This window comes from Salmo salar, chromosome 24 (assembly GCF_965601325.2).
Source record: "Salmo salar chromosome 24, fSalSal1, whole genome shotgun sequence".
Taxonomy (NCBI): domain Eukaryota; kingdom Metazoa; phylum Chordata; class Actinopteri; order Salmoniformes; family Salmonidae; genus Salmo; species Salmo salar.
Genome location: NC_138314.1, coordinates 32,923,125 through 32,944,353, shown reverse-complemented (window position 1 = coordinate 32,944,353; position 21,229 = coordinate 32,923,125). Strand labels below are relative to the sequence as shown.

Below are 21,229 nucleotides of genomic sequence, written 5' to 3'. Positions count from 1 at the left end.
TCGAAAACATTTTTAAAATGTAATATTGTCATTCTAAGATTTATAGATGAATATCTCTTGAAAGCACCTGTAATGCCAGATTTAAAATTAACTTTACTGGGTAATCATACTTTGCCATGAAAGGGGATGCGATACTCTGAAAAATAGGCTAACGTTACAGTTCAGCGCCATCTTGGAACAATCTCATATCACATCTAGTCTTGTATACTATTGTCAATAATCCCTTACCTTTGGTTGTCTTCATCAGAAAGCACTTCCAGGAATCCCAGGTCCACAACAAATGTATTTTCGTTTGAAAAAAATACTTGTTTATGTTCCAAGAGCTTGTTCTTGTTAGCGCGTCTGAAGGCTGCTCCAAAACTTCCGTCGGCCACGGGACAGCCATTTCGAGAAAATGCATTTTTTCCCCCATTTAGGTTCGTTCAAACATGTCAAACGTTGTATAACATAAATCTTCAGGGCGTTTTTCAACAAGAGAGCCAATAAGATTCGAGGGGGACGATTGCATTGTGTTTCAAAACGTTTCGAAAGGGGAGGGTAACCAGGGGCGCCGGCGTCATAATGGTGATGGCCCTCTCCGTGTGACTACGTTCCACAGCGTCTCATTCATTCAGTTTTAACAGTAGAAGGCTCAAACCAATTTGTGAAGACTGGGGACATCTAGTGGAAGCAATAGGAAGTGCTCAATGAACCATAGCTCACGGTGTGATTTAATAGGCAACGTGATGAAGTTGAGTTCGCAATTCAGAATTCCACTTCCTGTTTCCATCTGTCTCGGGGTTTTGACTGCCATATGAGTTCTGTTATACTCACAGACACCATTCAAACAGTTTTAGAAACTTTAGGGTGTTTTCTATCCACAAGTATTAATTATATGCATATCCTAGCTTCTGAGTTTGAGTAGGAGGCCGTTTAAAATGGGCACAAATCTTTTTCAAAAATCGCTTTAGCGCCCCCTATCCTAGGGGAACGCCAAGAGGTTAATGGGTGTGTGCTTATTAGTAACTGGAATAAGTAGTTTCATAAATACATCAAGTGCAGGGTCTGGTTGCTCCTCATTACCCACCACAGACCAGCAAATATTCTTTACATCATCAACATAGGAATCACTACAACACTTCTTGTATGACCTCTTATACACAATATTAGGCCTAGGCTTTGGAACTTTGGTTTTCCTAGATATGACTATTATATTGTGATCACTACATCCTATGGATTTGGATACTGCTTTAAAGCAAATATCTTCAGCGTTAGTAAAAATGTGATAAATACATGTTGCTGATTTTAATTCCTGTGCTGTTTGTAACTACCCTGCTAGGTTGACTGACTACCTGATCCAGGTTGCAGGCATTGGTTACAGTTTGAAGTTTTTTTCCTGAATGGGCATCTTGCTGATAGCCAGTCAATATTTAAATCATCCAGAGAATATACTTCTCTGTTGATATCACATACATTATCAAGCATTTCACACACATTATCCAGATACTGACTGTTAGCACTTGGTAGTCTATTGCAACTTCCCACAAGAGTGGGCTTTAGGTGAGGCAGATGAACCTGTAGCCATATTACTTCAACAGTATTTAACATTAGATAATCTCTTAAACTTTACATGAATGTGGTTCTGAATATAGACCGCAACACCGCCTCCATTGGCATTTCTGTCTTTTCGGTAGAGGTTATAACCATGTATTGCTACCACTGTATCATCAAAGGTATTACCTAAGTGAGTTTCAGAGATACTCAGATTATGAATGTCATATGTTATAAGCAAGTTATTGATTTCATGGACCTTGTTTTTTAGGCTGCATATGTTAATATGGGCTATTTTGTAGCACTTTTCTGGCTTGCTTGATTGTTTTTAATGCTTTACTGGGGAGCTTGTCAGAGGTAGACTTACTCATGTTATTTACATTGGAGCTGATAGCTCGCCCTGCACTGCATAAAGTGGTCTTCCTACTATTGCACACCGCCTCAGTGCTAACAGTGTAACTCTTGTTTATAGGCTCATGATTACTGCTTACAATAACTGTAGGATAACCAGATGTATTCGGTGCAATTAGGGGTACATAAATGAAATGACTTACATTGTTTGCCAACGCCCCTAAGATCATGTACATTTGATGCAGCATTATGACGACTCATTGTCACAATGGTAGGGATTAACTGAGCTGGTCTTGGATCATTTACCAGTCATTGTTTCAACGCAGCCTTGAAATGCGTGGACAGAGTCCAGGAGCCAAGATGATTAGGATGGACTCCGTCATTCCTATAGAGTATCTTCTGTTTCCAGAAGGTGTCAAAGTTATCAATAAAAGTGACTCCAGCAGAGCTACAGTAGTCTTTTAGCCAGATGTGTAATGCCAGCAGTCTGCTGAATCTTTCACACCCGCGGCTCAACGATGGTACTGGACCTGAAATTATTGGCAGTTTTTGGAGTATTTTAATGCTAAAATCTGTTTGTTTTTTTATCCATTGACCGTCCTTGAGATGTTTCTACAGCTTGATCCGTAGAGCTCCGGGACAGGATTGTGTCGAGGCGTTAGATTTGGGGAAGGGTCTCCAAAATATTTCTGCAGCATTGAAGGTCCCCAAGAACAATGTAGCTTCCATCATTCTTAAACAGAAGAAGTTTGGACCTACCAAGACTCTTCCTAGAGCTGGCCGTCCGGTCAAACTGAGCAATCGGAGGAGAACCAGGGACTGTAGTGAGGCCTTGTGCACTGAGATGCAGTGCCTTGGACCACTGTGCCAGCTCCAGAGTTTCTCTGTGGTGATGGGAGAACCTTCCAGAAGGATAGTCATCTCTCCAGCACTCCACCAATCAGGCCTTTATGGTAGAGTGGCCAGACGGAAGCCACTCCTCAATAAAAGGCACATGATAGCACGCTTGGAGTTTGTCAAAAGGTGCCTAAAGGACTCAGACCATGAGAAACAAGATTCTCTGGTCTGATGAAACTAAGCCTGAATGCCAAACGTCACGCCTGGCATCATCCCATACGGTGAAGCACGGTAGTGGCAGCATCATGCTGTGGATATGTTTATCAGTGGCAGGGACTGGGAGACTAGTCAGGATTGAGGGAAAGATGAACGAATCAAGGTACAGAGAGATCCTTGATGAAAACCTGCTCCAGAGCGCTCAGGACCTCAGACTGGGGCTAAGGTTCACCTTCCAACAGGACAACGACTCTACGCACACAGCCAAGACAACGCAGGAGGGGCTTCAGGACAAGTCTCTGAATGTCCATGAGTAGCCAGCCAGAGCCTGGGCTTTAACCCGATCGAACATCTCTGGAGGAACCTGAAAATAGCTGTGCAGCGACGCTCCCCATCCAACCAAACCGAGCTTGAGAGAATCTGCAGAGAAGAATGGGAGAAACTCCCCAAATACAGGTGTGCCAAGCTTGTAGCGTCATACCCAAGAAGACTGGAGGCTGTAATCACTGCCAAAGGTTCTTCAACAAAGTACTTAGTACACTTACAAACATACAAAAAAAGACATCTTTGTCATTATGTGGTATTGTGTGTAGATTGATGAGGGAAACATTTTTAGAATAAGGCTGTAACGTAACAAAATGTGGAAAAAGTCAAGGGGTCTGAATGCTTTCCGAATGCACTGTATGTTTCATTGGTTAGGCCTACTGAAAGAACTTGGCTTACTGTGTTTTGGTGCAATCTGGATTCTTATTTTGACAGGGCATCAATGCTTAGACCAAGGTCTCTTTTCCAGATGAGCCCTGTATAGCACAGCAAAATACAATAAACACATTCATTTTATTTAGTTTTTTATTTAACCTTTATTTAACCAGGCAAGTCAGTCAAGGACAAATTCTTATTTACAATGACGGCCTACACCGGCCAAACCTGGACGACGCTGGGCCAATTGTGGACTGTTCTATGGGACTCCCAATCACAGCCGGTTGGGATACACGTTGATATACAGTGCCTTCAAACTATTCATACCCATTGACTTATTCCACATTTTGTTGTGTTACAGCCTGAATTCAAAATGGATGAAATATATTTTGTCTCACCCATCAACACACACTACCCCAGAATGACAAATGAAAAATCACATTTACATAAATATTCACACCCCTGAGTCAATACATGTTAGAATCACCTTTGGCAGTGATTAGAGCTGTGCGTCTTTCTGGGTAAGTCTGTAAGAACTTTGCACACCTGGATTGTACAATATTTGCCCATTTATTATTTTCAAAAGTCTTTAAGCTCTGTCAAATTGGTTGTTGATCATTGCTAGACAACCATTTTCATGTCTTGCCATATTTTTTCAAGCAGATTTAAGTAAAAACTGTAACACGGCCAATCAAGAACATTGACTGTCTTCTTGTAAGCATCTCCAGTGTAGATTTGGCCTTGTGTTTCAGGTTATTGTCCTGCTAAAAGGTGAATTCATCTCCCAGTGTCTGGTGGAAAGCACACTGAACCAGGTTTTGCTCTAGGATTTTGCCTGTGCTTAGCTCCATTAAGTTATTTTTTTATCCTGAAAAACTCCCCAGTCCTTAACGATTACAAGCATACCCATAACATGATGCAGCCACCACTATGCTTGAAAATATGGAGAGTGGTACTCAGTAATGAGTTGTATTGGATTTGCCCTAAATATAATACTTTGTATTCAGGACACAAAGTGAATTGCTTTGCCAAAATGTTTGCAGTATTACTTTAGTGCCTTGTTGCAAACAGGACGCATGTTTTGGAATATTTTTATTCTGTACAGGCTTTTTCACTCTCTCAATTAGGTTTGTATTGTGGATGAACTATATTGTTGTTGATCCGTCCTCAGATTCTCATATAACAACCATGAACCTCTGTAACTGTTTTAAAGTTACCATTGGCCTCATGGTGAAATCTCTGAGCGGTTTCCTTCCTCTCCGGCAACTGTATTAGGAAGGACTAGAGGTCGACCGATTATGATTTTTCAACGCTGGAACCGATTATTGGAGGACCAAAAAAGGCCGTTTTTTTTTCTTGTTTTTCTTCATTTTATTTATTTGTAATAATGACAATTACAACAATACTGAATGAACGCTTATTTTAACTTAATATAATACATCAATAAAATCAATTTAGCCTCAAATAAATAATGAAACATATTCAATTTGGTTTAAATAATGCAAAAACAAATTGTTGGAGAAGAAAGTAAAAGTGCAATATGTGCCATGTAAAAAAGCTAACGTATAAGTTCCTTGCTCAAAACATGAGAACATATGAAAGCTGGTGGTTCCTTTTAACATGAGTCTTCAATATTCCCAGGTAAGAAGTTTTAGGTTGTAGTTATTATAGGAATTGTAGGACTATTTCTCTCTCTACAATTTGTATTTCATATACCTTTGACTATTGGATGTTCTTATAGGCACTTTAGTATTGCCAGTGTAACAGTATAGCTTCCATCCCTCTCCTCGCTCTTACCTGGGCTCAAACCAGTAACACATCGACAACAGCCACCCTCGAAGCAGCGTTACCCATGCAGAGCAAGGGGAACAACTACTCCAAGTCTCAGAGCAAGTGATGTTTGAAATGCTATTAGTGCGCACCTGGCTAACTAGCTAGCCATTTCACATCGGTTACACCAGCTTAATCTTGGGAGTTGATAGGCTTGAAGTAATAAACAGCGCAATGCTTGAAGAATTGCGAAGGTCTGCTGGCAAAACGCACGAAAGTGCTGTTTGAATGAATGCTTATGAGCCTGCTGGTGCCTACCACCGCTCAGTCAGACTGCTCTATCAAATATCAATTCATAGACTTAATTATAATATAATAAACACACAGAAATACGAGCCTTAGGTCATTAATATGGTCGAATCCGGAAACTATCATCTCCAAAACAAAACGTTTTTTTTTTCTCAGTGAAATACGGAACCGTTCTGTATGTTATCTAACGGGTGGCATCCCTAAGTCTAAATATTCCTGTTACATTGCACAACCTTCAATGTTATGTCATAATTACGTAAAATTCTGGCAAATTAGTTCGCAACGAGCCAGGCGGCCCAAACTGCTGCATATACCCTGACTCTGCGTGCAATGAACGCAAGGGAATGGACACAATTTCACCTGGTTAATATTGCCTGCTAACCTGGATTTCTTTTAGCAAAATATGCAGGTTTAAAAATATATACTTCTGTGTATTGATTTTAAGAAAGGCATTGATGTTTATGGTTAGGTACAGTCGTGCAACGATTGTGCTTTTTTCGCAAATGCGCTTTTGTTAAATCATCCCCCGTTTGGCGAAGTTGGCTGTCTTTGTTAGGAAGAAATAGTATTCACACAGTTTGCAACTAGCCAGGCGGCCCAAACTGCTGCATATACCCTGACTCTGTTGCAGAGGTGACACATTATCCCTAGTTAAAAGAAATTCATGTTAGCAGGCAATATTAACTAAATATGCAGGTTTAAATTTTTTTATTAATTTAAAAATATTTACTTGTGTATTGATTTTAAGAAAGACATTGATGTTTATGGTTAGGTACACGTTGGAGCAACGACAGTCCTTTTTCGTGAATGTGCACCGCATCGATTATATGCAACGCGGGACAGGCTAGATAAACTAGTAATATCATCAACCATGTGTAGTTAGCTAGTGATTATGATTGATTGTTTTTTATAAGCTAAGTTTAATGCTAGCTAGCAACTTACTTTGGCTTCTTACTGCATTTGCGTAACAGGCAGGCTCCTCATGGAGTGCAATGTAAAGCAGGTGGTTTGAGCGTTGGTACTAGTTAACCGTAAGGTTGCATATTGAATCCCCAAGCTGACAAGGTAAAAATCTGTCGTTCTGCCCCTGAACAAGGCAGTTAACCCACCGTTCCTACTTGCCGTCATTGAAAATAAGAATGTGTTCTTAACTGACTTGCCTAGTTAAAAAATATGATACAAAAATATAAATATATATATATATATAAAAATTGGCAAATTGGTGGCCAAAAATACAGATTGTTATGAAAACTTGAAATCGGCCCTAATTAATCGGCCATTCCGATTAATCGGTCGACCTCTAGGAAGGACGCCTCTATCCTTGTAGTGACTGGGTGTATTGATACACCATCCAAAGTGTAATTAATAACTTCATCATGCTCAAAGGGATTTTCAATGTCTGCTTTCTTAATTTTTTACCCACCCAAGGTTCCCTTCTTTGCGAGGCATTCAAAAACCTCCCTGGTCTGTGTGGTTGAATCTGTTTCGATTCACTGCTCGAGTAAGGGACCTTACAGATAATTGTATGTGTGGGGTACAGAGTTGAGGTAGTCATTCAAAAATCATGTTAAACACTATTATTGCACACATTGAGTCCATGCAACTTATTATGTGACTATTTAGGATTGCCATAATAAAGGGGTTGAAAACATATTCACTCAAGACATTTCAGCTTTTAATTTTGTATACATTTGTAAAAATGTCAACCAAAAAAAACATAATTCCACTTTGACATTATGGGGTATTGTGTGTGTGTGTGTGTGTGTGTGTGTGTGTGTGTGTGTGTGTGTGTGTGTGTGTGTGTGTGTGTGTGTGTGTGTGTGTGTGATCCAGTGACAAATATCAAAATATATATATTTTTTTAATTCAGACTGTAATGCAACAAAATGTGGACAAAGTCAAGGGGTGTGAATACCTTCTGAATGCACTGTACACATTAAAATACACCTTTTGTTATACACAATACAAAAACTAAATTAAATCAGGAAAAAACTGACGTTCTTCAGAGGCACAGAATAGCCTATTTCTGCATAGCCTCCATGTTAGTTCTTTCCTACACTAGAACATCAAATCAAATCAAATGTATTTATATAGCCCTTCGTACATCAGGTGATATCTCAAAGTGCTGTACAGAAACCCAGCCTAAAACCCCAAACAGCAAGCAATGCATGTGAAAGAAGCACGGTGGCTAGGAAAAACTCCCTAGGAAAAACTCCCTAGAACGGCCAAAAACCTAGGAAAAAACCTAGAGGAACCAGGCTATGAGGGGTGGCCAGTCCTCTTCTGGCTGTGCCGGGTGGATATTATAACACAACATGGTCAAGATGTTAAAATGTTCATAAATGACCAGCATGATCAAATAATAATAATCATAGTAGTTGTCGGGGATGCAACAAGCACGTCCGGTGAACAGGTCAGGGTTCCATAGCCGCAGGCAGAACAGTTGAAACTGGAGCAGCAGCATGGCCAGGTGGACTGGGGACAGCAAGGAGTCATCATGCCAGGTAGTCCTGAGGCATGGTCCTAGGGCTCAGGTCCTCCGAGAGAAAGAGAGAATTAGAGAGAGCATATTTCAATTCACACAGGACACCGGATAAGACAAGAGAAATACTCCAGATGTAACAGACTGACCCTAGCCCCCCGACACATAAACTACTGCAGCAGAAATACTGGAGGCTGAGACACATGCTTTCTGCCTGTTATTTTGTCGGACATCTTTGCTCTAATGTTTCCTATTCGGAACTAGGGTCCTTCGCGAGGCACATTTCCTGTTAGTAGGGAGTGTTTGAAATTTTGGAGGTGGCCGGGATTTAAAAAAAATAACTGTCAAAAAGCCGCTTAGTGAACTGATATATCTGAGATAAAACTTGGAGATGGCTGCAGCAATGAATAACGATGAATAGGCTCGTCTTTATTCGCATAAAATATTTTACAAATCTGTTAAGTCTTTGTTACACCTTTTTTTCCTTTTGTGTTTTAACTTTAACGGACTGGAACTGCACAACAGATGGCAAATCAACTGCATACAGGGGAGATAGTGAAATGCTGTACTGTGCATTTAATGTGGTAGTTTGAATACAGTGCAATACTGCTACGCCCAGCAAAGGTCGCTACTTGGCAACCCAGAAGACTGCATGAAATAGCCTACATCTGGTGTAATAACACTACAAAACAGAGTTATGCCTCTTACTCACTCTAAATGAGAGTAGAATGAGAAGAAATAAGCATGATCTACATAGCAAGGCCACATGAGTTAAAAGAAAGATTGAATGCAGAAAATAAAGAGCGTTCTTCATTACGTTGTTAGCATAGAGGGATCTGAAAACAATATAGCATAGAAATTTGAAGCTCGTGTTGACTGAGTTATATTCTTCATTCTGTGCCAGTCTATTGTATACATGCAGACATGTTACTGTATCCACATTCTGTGTTTAGTAATGCACTCCTTTTGACTCAGCCGAGTCACAAAGGCACTTGTTTCTCCGCGCTTAATGGCCTTGTTATTTCCTGTTATGTTATTCAGGCTCCTATAAGCCGTCCAGTTCCTTGGCAGCATCACCGGATCTTCACTTTATAAGGCTTGACATCATCTACATCCTGTGATTTGTCTGTGTTCCAAATGTTGATTCTCCCATTTGGGACACTACTAAGCCAGCACTGTGTTCTTAAACCCTTGAATGTTGGTGACAAAATCAGTGAAACATTTTTTTTTTTTCTCCAGATAAAATATCTCTGGGGTTTCTAAACATGAACAACAATATCAGTATGGAGTTGGATATTTTTTTTCCTGATATTATTTTTAAATGATAGCGATGGAACCTGTCTGTACGTTAGTGCCACTTGTCTGGCGAACAGCAATACATATAACCTCATGAAATACGAGAGTAGAATATGCTATTGATAAATTACCCCTTCATACATCAAAATATCTAAATGTGCTAGTACTGTAAGTAGTATTTGCTTATGTTTTTATGTGTTTAGCTCAAATCAGAGTTCTACTGTCGCAGAGACATGAAAGTCCAACCTAATTTAATCGGCTGTTAGGGAGTTGTGGGCGTACAGTTGAAGTCGGAAGTTTACATACACTTAGGTTGGAGTCATTTAAAACTCCTTTTTCAACCACTCCACAAATTTCTTGTTAACAAACTATAGTTTTGGCAAATTGTAGACCTCCACAAGTCTGGTTCATCCTTGGGAGCAATTTCCAAATGCCTGAAGGTACCACGTGTATCTGTACAAACAATAGTACGCAAGTATAAACACCATGGGACCACACAGGTGTCATACTGCTCATGAAGGAGACGCGTTCTGTCTTCTAGAGATGAACGTACTTTGGTGCGAAAAGTGCAAATCAATCCCAGAACAACAGCAAAGGACCTTGTGAAGATACTGGAGGAAATGGGTACAAAAGTATCTATATCCACAGTAAAACGAGTCCTATATCGACATAACCTGAAAGGACACTCAGCAAGGAAGAAGCCACTGCTCCAAAACCGGCATTAAAAAAAAACAGTCTACGATTTGCAACTGCACATGGGGATAAAGATCGTACTTTTTAAGAGAGATGTCCTCTGGTCTGATGAAACAAAAATAGAACTGTTTGGTCATAATGACCATTGTTATGTTTGGAGGAAAAAGGGGGATGCTTGCAAGCCGAAGAACACCATCCCACCACAATGGTAGCATCATGTTGTGGGGGTGCTTTGCTGCAGGAGGGACTGGTGCACTTCACAAAATAGATGGCATCATGAGGGAGGAAAATGATGTGGATATATTGAAGCGACATCTCAAGACATCAGTCAGGAAGTTAAAGCTTGGTCGCAAATGGGTCTTCCCATTTGCAAATGGACAATGACCCCAAGCATACTTCCAAAGTTGTTGCAAAATGGCTTAAGGACAACAAAGTCAAGGTATTGGAGTGGCCATCACAAAGCCCTGACCTCAATCCTAAAGAACATTTGTGGGCAGAACTAAAAAAGCGTGTGCGAGCAAGGAGGCCTACAAACCTGACTCAGTTACACCAGCTCTGTCAGGAGCTGTACCACTCATCGAATTGCATCTTGGTGCACAGATTTGTTTACTGAAAATGATGGTGTGCCGGAAACGGGTTGTTTTAGAGGGCAGGGGATATGAAAAAATTCTAAGCGGTCCTGGCCCTGCTTACACCTTGTATCCTTTAAGTCCAATGAGTTCATTGAAACATAATGGCCTTGTATGTGTGCTTGGCCCCCAGCAGCCTGCAGTGGCATTGATACGATCATTAGGTAAATGCTGAGCCACAGAACGCAGGTTGAATAGCTTCCATCAGACGAGCATAAATCTCTCTCAATAAGTGAATTAAAAATCAGAAAAGTTGTCAGCACAGTGCATTAACAGACTGCAACATGAGTTACAGAGCTAGCCTACTGCCGTGGAGTTTGGTCTAAAAATCCTGAAGCTTGTTTGCCATTGACTAGAAATATGCTTATAAAAATGTATGTCATTGATCCGATATTATGGAAACCGACCCACTCCTTTTCAAAGACCACTATAACAGTATTGCATGGGCGCTAGTACAACTGTGTCTATTTGTTTAATTTAGTTTAGACTTATTGTAAGCGACTTTAAACTCACATTTGTAAGATAGTCACCAAGAACAATATCCATCCAGAGCTTCCCATTTTAAAATGTTAACGACATGCTAAAAGTTTTCCCGTAAGAGATCTAGCTTCTCAGAGAGGAAGTTTTCTATTAGTCCGCTCAGCTCTGCCAGTTATGCCTATCTCTCTGTATCTTTCTCAGTCTCTCACTCTGTCCCCACACTGATAAGTTGAACTAGAGAATACGACGACAAATTCATTACCTGAGGATTTTTTCCAGACTCATCCCCTGAGGCAGGAAGTAGAGCCATGTTTAATTCATGCAGCCAATGGAGAGCCAGGGGAGCGATGAGTCAGCAGATATCTGTTTGCAGCCCAGCAGGTGCTTAATTGCCCTGCTTATCCTCCTAGACATTGATTGTAGTGTGCATGAGTTAACCAACACCACTTACAGAACAACTGAAAAGATGAACATGCACTGTAGGGGCAAACATTTCTTCTACTCTCTCTGTCTATATTATCTGTGAGACTTAATTGGCTTTTTGTCTTTTTCAGTCATTAAAATACAGTTGCGTTGTGGATTGAAGACGGAGCTTGTATTACGGATCCTATGATTTTTACGTAGAACTCATATATGGAACCAATAAAAGTAAAAGGAACCCTTGAAGTTACTTGGTTGCACAAATATCTTTATCTGTATCCGCTCATGTTTTACTGTGGGTAGTATGGCTTACTGTGGATAGTATGGTACTGTAGTATGTTTTACCAAGGGTAGTATGTTTTACCATGGGTAATATGTTTCACTGTGGATAGTATGGTAGTATATTTTACTGTGGGTATTATGGTAGTATATTTTACTGTGGGTTGTATGGCTTACTGTGGGTAGTATGGTTTACTGTGGTGTAGTATGTTTTATCATGGGTAGTATGTTTTACTGGGGGTAGTATGTTTACTGTGGGTAGTATGTTGTACTGTGGTGTAGTATGTTTTACTGTGGGTAGTATGGTTTTATGTTTTACTGCTGGTAGTGTGTTTTATTGTGGGTAGAATGTTTTACTGGGGGTAGTATGGCTTAATGTTGGTAGTATAGTTTACTGTGGTGTATTATGTTTTACTGTTGGTCGTATGTATAACCATGGGTAGTATATTTTACTGTGGGTAGTATTTTTGCTGTGAGTAGTATGGCTGTATGTTTTACTGTGGGTTGTGTGTTTTACTGGGTGTAGTATGTTTTACTGTGGGTAGTATGTTTTACTGGGGGTAGTTTGGTGGTATGTTTTACTGTGGGTAGTATTTTTTTACTGCAAGTAGTATGGCCATATGCTTTACTGTGGGTAGTGTGTTTTACTGGGGGTAGTATGTTTTACTGGGGGTAGTATGGCTTTCTTGGCGTCTTTCACTTCAAGGATATCAATTGTTCTCTTGAGCTGTGTTATTGCCGTTCACCTTTAACGGTCATGATGTTGGTCTTCTTCTCCCACTCCTTCTGACCAGTAAGAATGCAACCTCCCTGTTTCTGCAGCTGTGCTCTGCCATTTGCCAGAGGCACTTTAAAGCATGGTGTTGGAGCAGCATCCCCACCTGCCATACCATCAAAAAGACGTCCAAGCAGAAGAGCTACCAGCTGGGAGAGACTAGAGAGCCCAGTCATGCCAACCCCTTAGAGCCAGATCCCGTGGCATCTGACAGGGTGTACCCACATCACCAGTCTGGTTTTGGTTCACATGCCTCCCCCAGCCCTCCTCTCTGTGTGGGACATCGCACTGGCTGTTGCCTGCGTTGACACATTGTATGTGTCTGACTGACTGACCGTGTCTTTTCCTCTTCTCCCCCAGATCCCATCTGATGCCGAGGCTGAAGGAATCACGGTCTCACGAGTCGTTGCTCAGCCCCAGCATTGCAGTAGAAGCTTTAGATCTCAGCATGGAGGATGAGGTGTTGATCAAACCGGTGCACGGCAGCATCCTGGGCCAGGACTTCTGCTTCGAGGTGAGCCCACCCCCCACCACCACCACTGCCTGTCATGACTGTCGCAGCTCAAGGCTCGCTGACTCATTTTAATAGTATTTCTTAGGATCCTAAACCTCTGTACATAATGCATTGTGTTTAATATATTCTTCATTTCGTCGCCATTACATATATCTGAAAACCTGCAGGTCTCTGACTTTCTGTCAAGCAGCCAGTGCCTTTGAGTAGTGTGAGTGTGTGGCTGGGCATTTGTTAGGGAAGAGGGTCTCCCCGCCCCTCCGCTTCCTGCCCGGTAGGGGCCTGTGTGTCTGTCTGACCCATCTGTTGGCATCTCCATGCTCCTGCTTTCTGTGGATCTGCTCTGAGAGGTGAACTCCGAGGGGTCCCCATTCACAAGGATTTACTGCCTATTATACTAAAGCACGCTGCCAGCTGGACAGACCATGGCTCTGTGACCGAGAGGATGTTTGACGGGGTCAGCCAAAAAAACGACAAGCGTTTCTCTCATTATCAAGTGCAAGAGGATTTCAATGGCTGTCCAGGCTTTGTTTAGTCTGGTATCAGTGTGCACTGTGCAGACCCTGCAGCTCAGCTGGAGTGTGTGAGTGTGTGATACCCAACCCTGCTTTAGATTGGGTATGTAGGCCGTCATTGTAAATAAGAATTTGTTCTTAACTGACCTGCCTAGTTAAATAAAGGTTCATAAAAAATAAAAATAAAGATTGATACACACAGGCCATCATATGGGTGTTTTTCATGATTCATAACCTAAAGGGCTTAATCATCTGCCATACTTTCACAGGTAACCACTTCCACTGGAACCAAATGCTTTTCGTGTCGGTCATCTGCCGAGAGGGACAAATGGATGGAAAACTTAAGGAGAGCTGTACATCCTAACAAAGTAAACCAAATGCTATATAGCGTATAGGGCCCTCTGTGGAAGAAAATAATAACAGTACAATAGAATACATGCCAAAGTACCCAGGAAAAGTCTCACATGTTTGATGTTTTTCACAGGACAACAGTCGGCGTGTGGAGAACCTTCTAAAATTGTGGATTATTGAGGCCAAGGACCTTCCAGCCAAGAAAAGGTATTTCTGTGAGTTGTGTCTGGACGACACGCTTTACGCACGGACTACCTGCAAACTCAAAATGGACAATGTATTCTGGGGAGAGCACTTTGAGTTCAACAACTTACCTTCCGTCAAAAGTGTCACTGTTCACCTGTACAAGGAGTCGGACAAAAAGAAAAAGAAGGACAAGAACAACTATGTGGGCCTGGTCAACATTCCCGTCGGTGCCGTCACTGGACGCCAGTTTGTGGAGAAGTGGTATTCTGTGAGCACGCCCAACCCGAACAAAGGGAAAACTCCCGGACCTATGATTCGGCTCAAGTCGCGATACCAGAGCATGAGTATCCTGCCTATGGAGTCGTATAAGGAGTTTGCAGAGTACATCACCAATAACTACATGCTGCTGTGCTCCATCCTGGAGCCTGGCCTCAGTGTGAAGAACAAGGAGGAGATGGCCAGTGCCCTGGTTCACATCCTACAGAGCACCGGCAAGGCTAAGGTAAGGCCTCCTACTCTCCACAGAGGCTGTCCTACAGTCAAACGATAGTGTGTTGTGTTCTCTGCATTTCCATTTTCAAATGATAGTCCAAAATAGTAATATTGCCGAATGTCAAATATAAACACGACCCAAATCGAATTGATAGTAAAGGCAAAGCTCTCCTATTGTAATCATTACAACTGTGAGGGTTTTGATTGGTCACAGTCAGTGATACCATTGTCTCAGATAAGTCAACATCTCAGCTGCATATTGCACACAAAAGCTGCAAAAGATTAGGCAAGATAGTATAGGGGTCTGGGGTTTGAAAAGGAGTCCAGATAAGGTTATCTTGTCTCTGACTAGGATTGGGGTTTAAAAGTCAAGTTAGCCTCACATTTCTAGTCTTTGGGAGTCCTCTCACATGCTTACTATAAGCAGTCTCCTAGACCTAGAAGAATGTGAATGCTTCCTGTTTGGGTTGGGAGAGGGTCATGTTTATTAGGAGTCAAACAGAAGAAAGTGAACTGAAACAGGGATCTACTACTGGGACTTTTCGTTTTCCATTACAAAATGTTTTCTGGTGTTCACTAATGAACACGACCCAGCCTGCTGTGGAAAGATAATGGGTACCACCCCTGCTTAGAGTGGGTGGTTGGGGGACTGTGATGACAATACTGTATTGTGTCAGCACTTTCTAATGAGGACTAGCTGAAAGGGGACTTGTGTACACTAACTGCTGCTAATACCTCCAATTTAGGACAATGGGCTGTGGTCAAAATGTTACCTTTGAAACAGGCCTAGATCATTTTAATTCAGTCCCTTTTTTTCACCACTTGCCATATGTTTGGCTATGTGGTAAACTGTCCTTCTTTAATCCAGGTAATCAATACATGCCATTGAGGGATTGTTGTTTGGTGTTTTTGAAACAACAGTAACATCGAGCTGTATGGAATTTAAAAATGTAGCTGAACTCCACACAAGAAAATCTTCCCTACTACAGAAATCAAATCAAGCTTTCTTTATACAGCACATTTCAGACATTGCAACAAATAAAAAACTATGAAAATAAACACAAACTTGAGATAAAAAAACTAAAGAATGACAAATTGAAAAACTAGCAAGCACCCTAAGGAAAAGCAAAGCTAAAAATGTGTTTTAAGATCTCTTTTAAAAATGTCCACCGATAAAGGTCATGTTAAGATTACTTCTTTATCCACGTTTCGTCTTTATTGCAAACTGCGCAGATAATCAGATCTCACCATGCCTGGAGAAGTGTTTCACATCTCAGGAGCTACATGAACGTGATCTATCTAGTTGAAATCAAGGCTATATCTCATATGAATGAGGTTGGGATCTGGTACACGGCCACTGTGCTGTCTTCTCTCTCACCAGTCCCAGGAAGGAAAGCAGTGTCAGCCCCCTGTGGTAATTAGCCTAGTCGTCCCCGTTAATTCCTGCTCCGCTCCATCCACTCTTCAGCTCCTGCTGTAAAACCATGCAGTGAGACTGAACGCTAACGCGCGCGTGTGCGTGCGTGTGTGTGTGTTCATGTGCACAAGGTCAGCACTTGTTATTGCGGAGCGCTGTTTCAGCACAGAAACTTATCTTTAGACTTTGCCCCTCAAACTTTGCTGCTGCTATGTAACACCACTGTAATAATGCCGATGCCCCACAGACGCTTTCGCCTACTAGTCTTTGCTAGAACAGCAACAGGGCGATGGCGCTTCATTAAACAGCCTTTCTTACGTTGGCCTACTTTCTGCTCTGAGAAACAAGTGGAGCTTTGCCTCATTATCCATCTATCCACTGACCTGTGGTGGCTCACACCCCATCCTCATTTAGTTTCCCTGTTTAGCCCTAATCCAATAGATGGATCGATAAGGATCTGTGGCTCTACGCTTTCACTTAGGTTCCTCCTAGTCTAGAGGCTCTCTCTTTCATTTTAAAATGACTGTTGCTATTGGCTACAACTTCAAAAAGGCAAACAGGGTAAGAGCTTGTTAGTGTGTTACCTACCTGGCATAGCATGTTAGTGTGTTACCCACCTGGCATAGCGTGTTAGTGTGTTACCCACCTGGCATAGCGTGTTAGTGTGTTACCCACCTGGCATAGCATGTTACCCACCTGCCATAGCGCGTTAGTAAGTGTGTTACCCACCTGCCATAGCGCGTTAGTAAGTGTGTTACCCACCTGCCATAGCGCGTTAGTAAGTGTGTTACCCACCTGCCATAGCGCGTTAGTAAGTGTGTTACCCACCTGCCATAGCACGTTAGTAAGTGTGTTACCCACCTGGCATAGCGCATTAGTAAGTGTGTTACCCACCTGCCATAGCACGTTAGTAACTGTGTTACCCACCTGGCATAGCGTGTTAGTAAGTGTGTTACCCACCTGGCATAGCACGTTAGTAAGTGTGTTACCCACCTGGCATAGCATGTTACCCACCTGCCATAGCGCGTTAGTAAGTGTGTTACCCACCTGCCATAGTGCGTTAGTAAGTGTGTTACCCACCTGGCATAGTGTTAGTATGTGCAGTCAGTGCATGTTAAAGACTTCTCTAGCCGTTCTCCAGGCCTGTCTGGGGGTAGCAGTAGGGAGTGGGACAGTAAAACGCTTTTCACACTAGTACTTTGCTGACCTGGAACATTTCCTTTTCACATTGCCCTTTCCCAGCATGGGTCCAACAACTATGGTGGATGCGTAACCATGCCAGCCCGGGCCGGCTCAAATCAAATCACATTTTTATTGGTCACATACACATGGTTAGCAGATGTTATTGCAAGTGTAGCGAAATGCTTGTAAAGGATTGTGAGACAGGTATAGCTTAGTCGTGTGTGTGGCTGATGTGCAGTGAGTGACTGTGTGCTGTCAGTGACTGTGTGCTGTCAGTGACTGTGTGCTGTCTGTGTGCTGTCAGTGACTGTGTTAGTGTCTGTCAGGATACACGGCACCTCGTACATTCATAATCCTCTGCACCATCCAGATATCATAATTTAATGGTTGGATGATCTGGTATGAGTCCACGGCTTGTGTCAACATGGGAGATACCAGTTACATTGACGAGGAGAATTCAGGTATTTAGCCTACATTTGGCTGATACAGTAGATACTGTGCGTACAGTAGCTTAAATGTCTACCTCTCTCTCTCTGGTATAGTCTTTGGGATTATGATAGCATGTTCCCTTTGACGCCCCATTAGCATGCATTGGCTAGCTAGCCTACCACCAGGCCTCCCATAGATATGACTGCAGTCAACCAGAGCAGATTACAGGAGCTCATAAAGAAGGAAAGGAGGGGCTAACCACTTGATCCATTAGCACAGAATCGAGAGGAAGAGTCACTTGTCTGAGCTACCTGTGTCTCTCTCTCTGTTCCTCTCTCTGTCCAAACTCACTGCTCTCAGTATCAATCAGGCTTAGGCTGTGCAGCAGTACACTTATTTATTTATGTAGAGACTGTTCATGCGCTGCTTTTCAGATCACATTGATAGGCTCATTTGCTTTCAATACACACTATCTAGATCTGTTCCCAGAACCAGGCTGGTTGCCTGGTTCCATGATGCAGCTCTGATCAGCCTCTGCCTGCCCACTGGGCACAGATGTCAGTTCAACGTCTAGTTTTGATTTGCATTTGGTTGAGTTGTCAACTAATGTGAATTCAACAGAACATGTCACCATGTCATTGGATTTAGGTTAAAAGTTTGGTGAAAGAAAATATGAAATCTCCTTACGTTGGTGACTTTTTTCAAATCCAATCAGTTTTCCATTTTGATTCAACATCACCACATATATTTTTTGGGTTGAAATTATGTGGAAACGATGTTGATTCAACCAGTTTTTGCCCAAACGGTTGCCCATTCACTCACCTTATTATCAGTTGTATTTGTATGTTCTTGGCGGTGAATATGGGGCGAGGGGACACCTTCCAATACTTAAAAAAGGCATGCTTCCTTCCTCCCTCCCTTCTGAGAATTATGGTGACATGATAGGATTGGTGAAAGCTACAGTATGTTGTGGAAACCTTGCTGTTAGCCTACCTAGCCAATGGGGTGAGATCACTACAAGGAAGGAAGGAAGGGCGGAGATTTATTTTCAAAGTATTGGATCAAGGCCTCACAGTTCTATTTTGCTTTCAGGACTTCCTGACTGACCTGATGATGTCAGAAGTGGATCGCTGTGGGGAGAACGAGCACCTAATCTTCAGGGAGAACACACTGGCCACCAAAGCCATTGAGGAGTACCTTAAACTGGTGGGGCAGAAGTACCTGCAGGACGCACTAGGTAGGTGACATCCAGACACACTAAAGGGGATAGTGCTACTATTACAGCAGAGAGCAAATGTATTTTAAGATAAAAGAGGAGCCATGAACACATGGAATAGGCCTGTGTGTTCTTCATTAAGTATCATACTTCTGGCTAGTATCTGGCCTTCAGAAAAACTCCCTGTACTCTCCACACACAGTACATTTTTAAGTGACTATTCAGATCAATTATTCATTGTTTTTCTGGAAAGTGACTGTTTCAGTGGTGGAAAAAGTATCCAGTAAAAGTAAAGATACCTTAATAGAAAACGACTCAAGCAAATGTGAAAGTCACCCAGCAAAAAAGTCTAAAAGTATTTAGTTTTAAATACAGTTAAGTATCAAAAGTAAATGGAATTGCTCAAATATACTTAAGTATTATAAGTATATTATTTTAAACCAGACGGCACAATTCTCTTGTTTTTTAAATTTACGGATAGCCTACAACACAGACATCATTTACAAATGAAGCATTTGTGTTTAGTGAGTCCGCCAGATCAGAGGCAGTACAGATGACCAGGGTTGTTCACTTGATAAGTGTGTAAATTTGACTTTTTTCTGTCCTGCTAAGCATTCAAAATGTAACGAGTACTTTTGGGTTTCAGGGGAAATGTATGAAGTAAAAAGTACATTATTTTCTTTAGGAATGTAGTGAAGTAAAAGTAAAAGTTGTCAAATATAGAAATAGTAAAATACAGATACCCCAAAAAACTACTTAAGTAGTACTTTAAAGTATTTTTTCTTAAGTACTTTTCACCACTGCTTTGTTTGAAGCCGTGTTGAATGATTCAGAACGTTGGTCTGTCCTTGATGGTTGACTGGCCCTCTTAAAAGTATGTCACCAAAGATAATGAAAAGGGAATAAAATAATAATGTCAGAACTCGGGGCTCTTTCGCTAGCTGTCTAGCAATGACAACAGGCCTGTGTGCTGTTCTCCCTCCCTCTCCCAGGAGAGTTCATCAAAGCCCTGTACGAGTCAGACGAGAACTGCGAGGTGGACCCAGGGAAGTGTTCCTCAGGAGACCTCCCTGAGAACCAGAGCAATCTAAAGATGTGCTGTGAGCTGGCCTTCTGCAAGATCATCGACTCCTACCGGTAAATAAACACACATCCCTCCCCCTCTCTGCCAATAGAAGTAGCTAGCATTAGCACTCATATTCTATTACCGAGCTTTCACCATCATCTAATGAAGGCTTGAATTGTGCAAATTACGTTAAAATGACTGTACCTGTCAATGTTTCCATGCAGTGTTTTTCCGCGGGAACTGAAGGAGGTGTTCGCCTCGTGGAGGCAGCAGTGCAGCAGTCGGGGCCGGCCGGACATCAGCGAGCGTCTGATCAGTGCCTCTCTGTTCCTGCGCTTCCTGTGTCCAGCCGTTATGTCCCCGTCACTTTTCAACCTGATGCAGGAGTATCCCGACGACCGCACTGCTCGCACCCTCACGCTCATCGCCAAGGTCACGCAGAACCTCGCCAACTTCACCAAGTAAGTGTGGGTGTGTGTACTAGTGTGTTAGTGATGCACAGGTTGACGTATAACCCACAGTCCCCGCGGTTATGTCTGCAGGGCAGGCTGGTTTAAATATTGTGTGGGTGAAGAGCGGGTGGGTGGCGGGCAGGTTGAATAAAGAGAAAACAATACCTTAATAAATGCATAAATGTATCTATCATTCTTGTGCAATTTATATCTATAGGCTACATTGATGTTTTTATTTCATAATTTTAATGCTATCTGGCATTAGTGAGTAAGCCTAACTTTAGGGCCTAATTGTACGCGCTCCAAAGAGCCTACACGGCAGTAACCAAATGCTTTTGGGAATGGGCAGAAACAGTTATTGTTGATCCACGGAGACAAAAAGGACAATGTCAGAGTTTAATTCAATAAGAGAAAAGCTGTGAATGGAGAGTTGAAAATAAATAGAAGGGAGGGGCCAGAAAAGTAATGTTTGGGAAAGATTTGGTGTGATGATTGTGAGGCGCTACACAAATTTGATCGCGCCAAGTCGGGGACTTCAAATAGGCCTATGGCACGTCAAGGGAACTGAAGCCTACTGTTCAGATGGGTTAAATGGAAACTGAAATCTGGACACTGACTGTAGGTCTATAACCTTTCTCATAGCGGT

At 42.0% G+C, this 21,229-nt stretch overlaps 1 protein-coding gene across 2 annotated transcripts in view; it reads left to right on the top strand.

Annotated features, from left to right (window-relative positions):
• The window catches only part of dab2ipa (DAB2 interacting protein a), a 131,294-nt gene that overhangs the window by 79,088 nt on the left and 30,977 nt on the right, over positions 1-21,229 (top strand). For both annotated transcript variants that reach the window (XM_082968666.1, XM_082968667.1), the window contains 6 exons: positions 13,127-13,280; positions 14,062-14,160; positions 14,277-14,831; positions 18,942-19,086; positions 20,058-20,202; positions 20,356-20,592. In XM_082968666.1, coding sequence (XP_082824792.1) covers positions 13,127-13,280; positions 14,062-14,160; positions 14,277-14,831; positions 18,942-19,086; positions 20,058-20,202; positions 20,356-20,592 — 1,335 coding nt within the window. The remainder of the gene's footprint in view (positions 1-13,126; positions 13,281-14,061; positions 14,161-14,276; positions 14,832-18,941; positions 19,087-20,057; positions 20,203-20,355; positions 20,593-21,229) is intronic.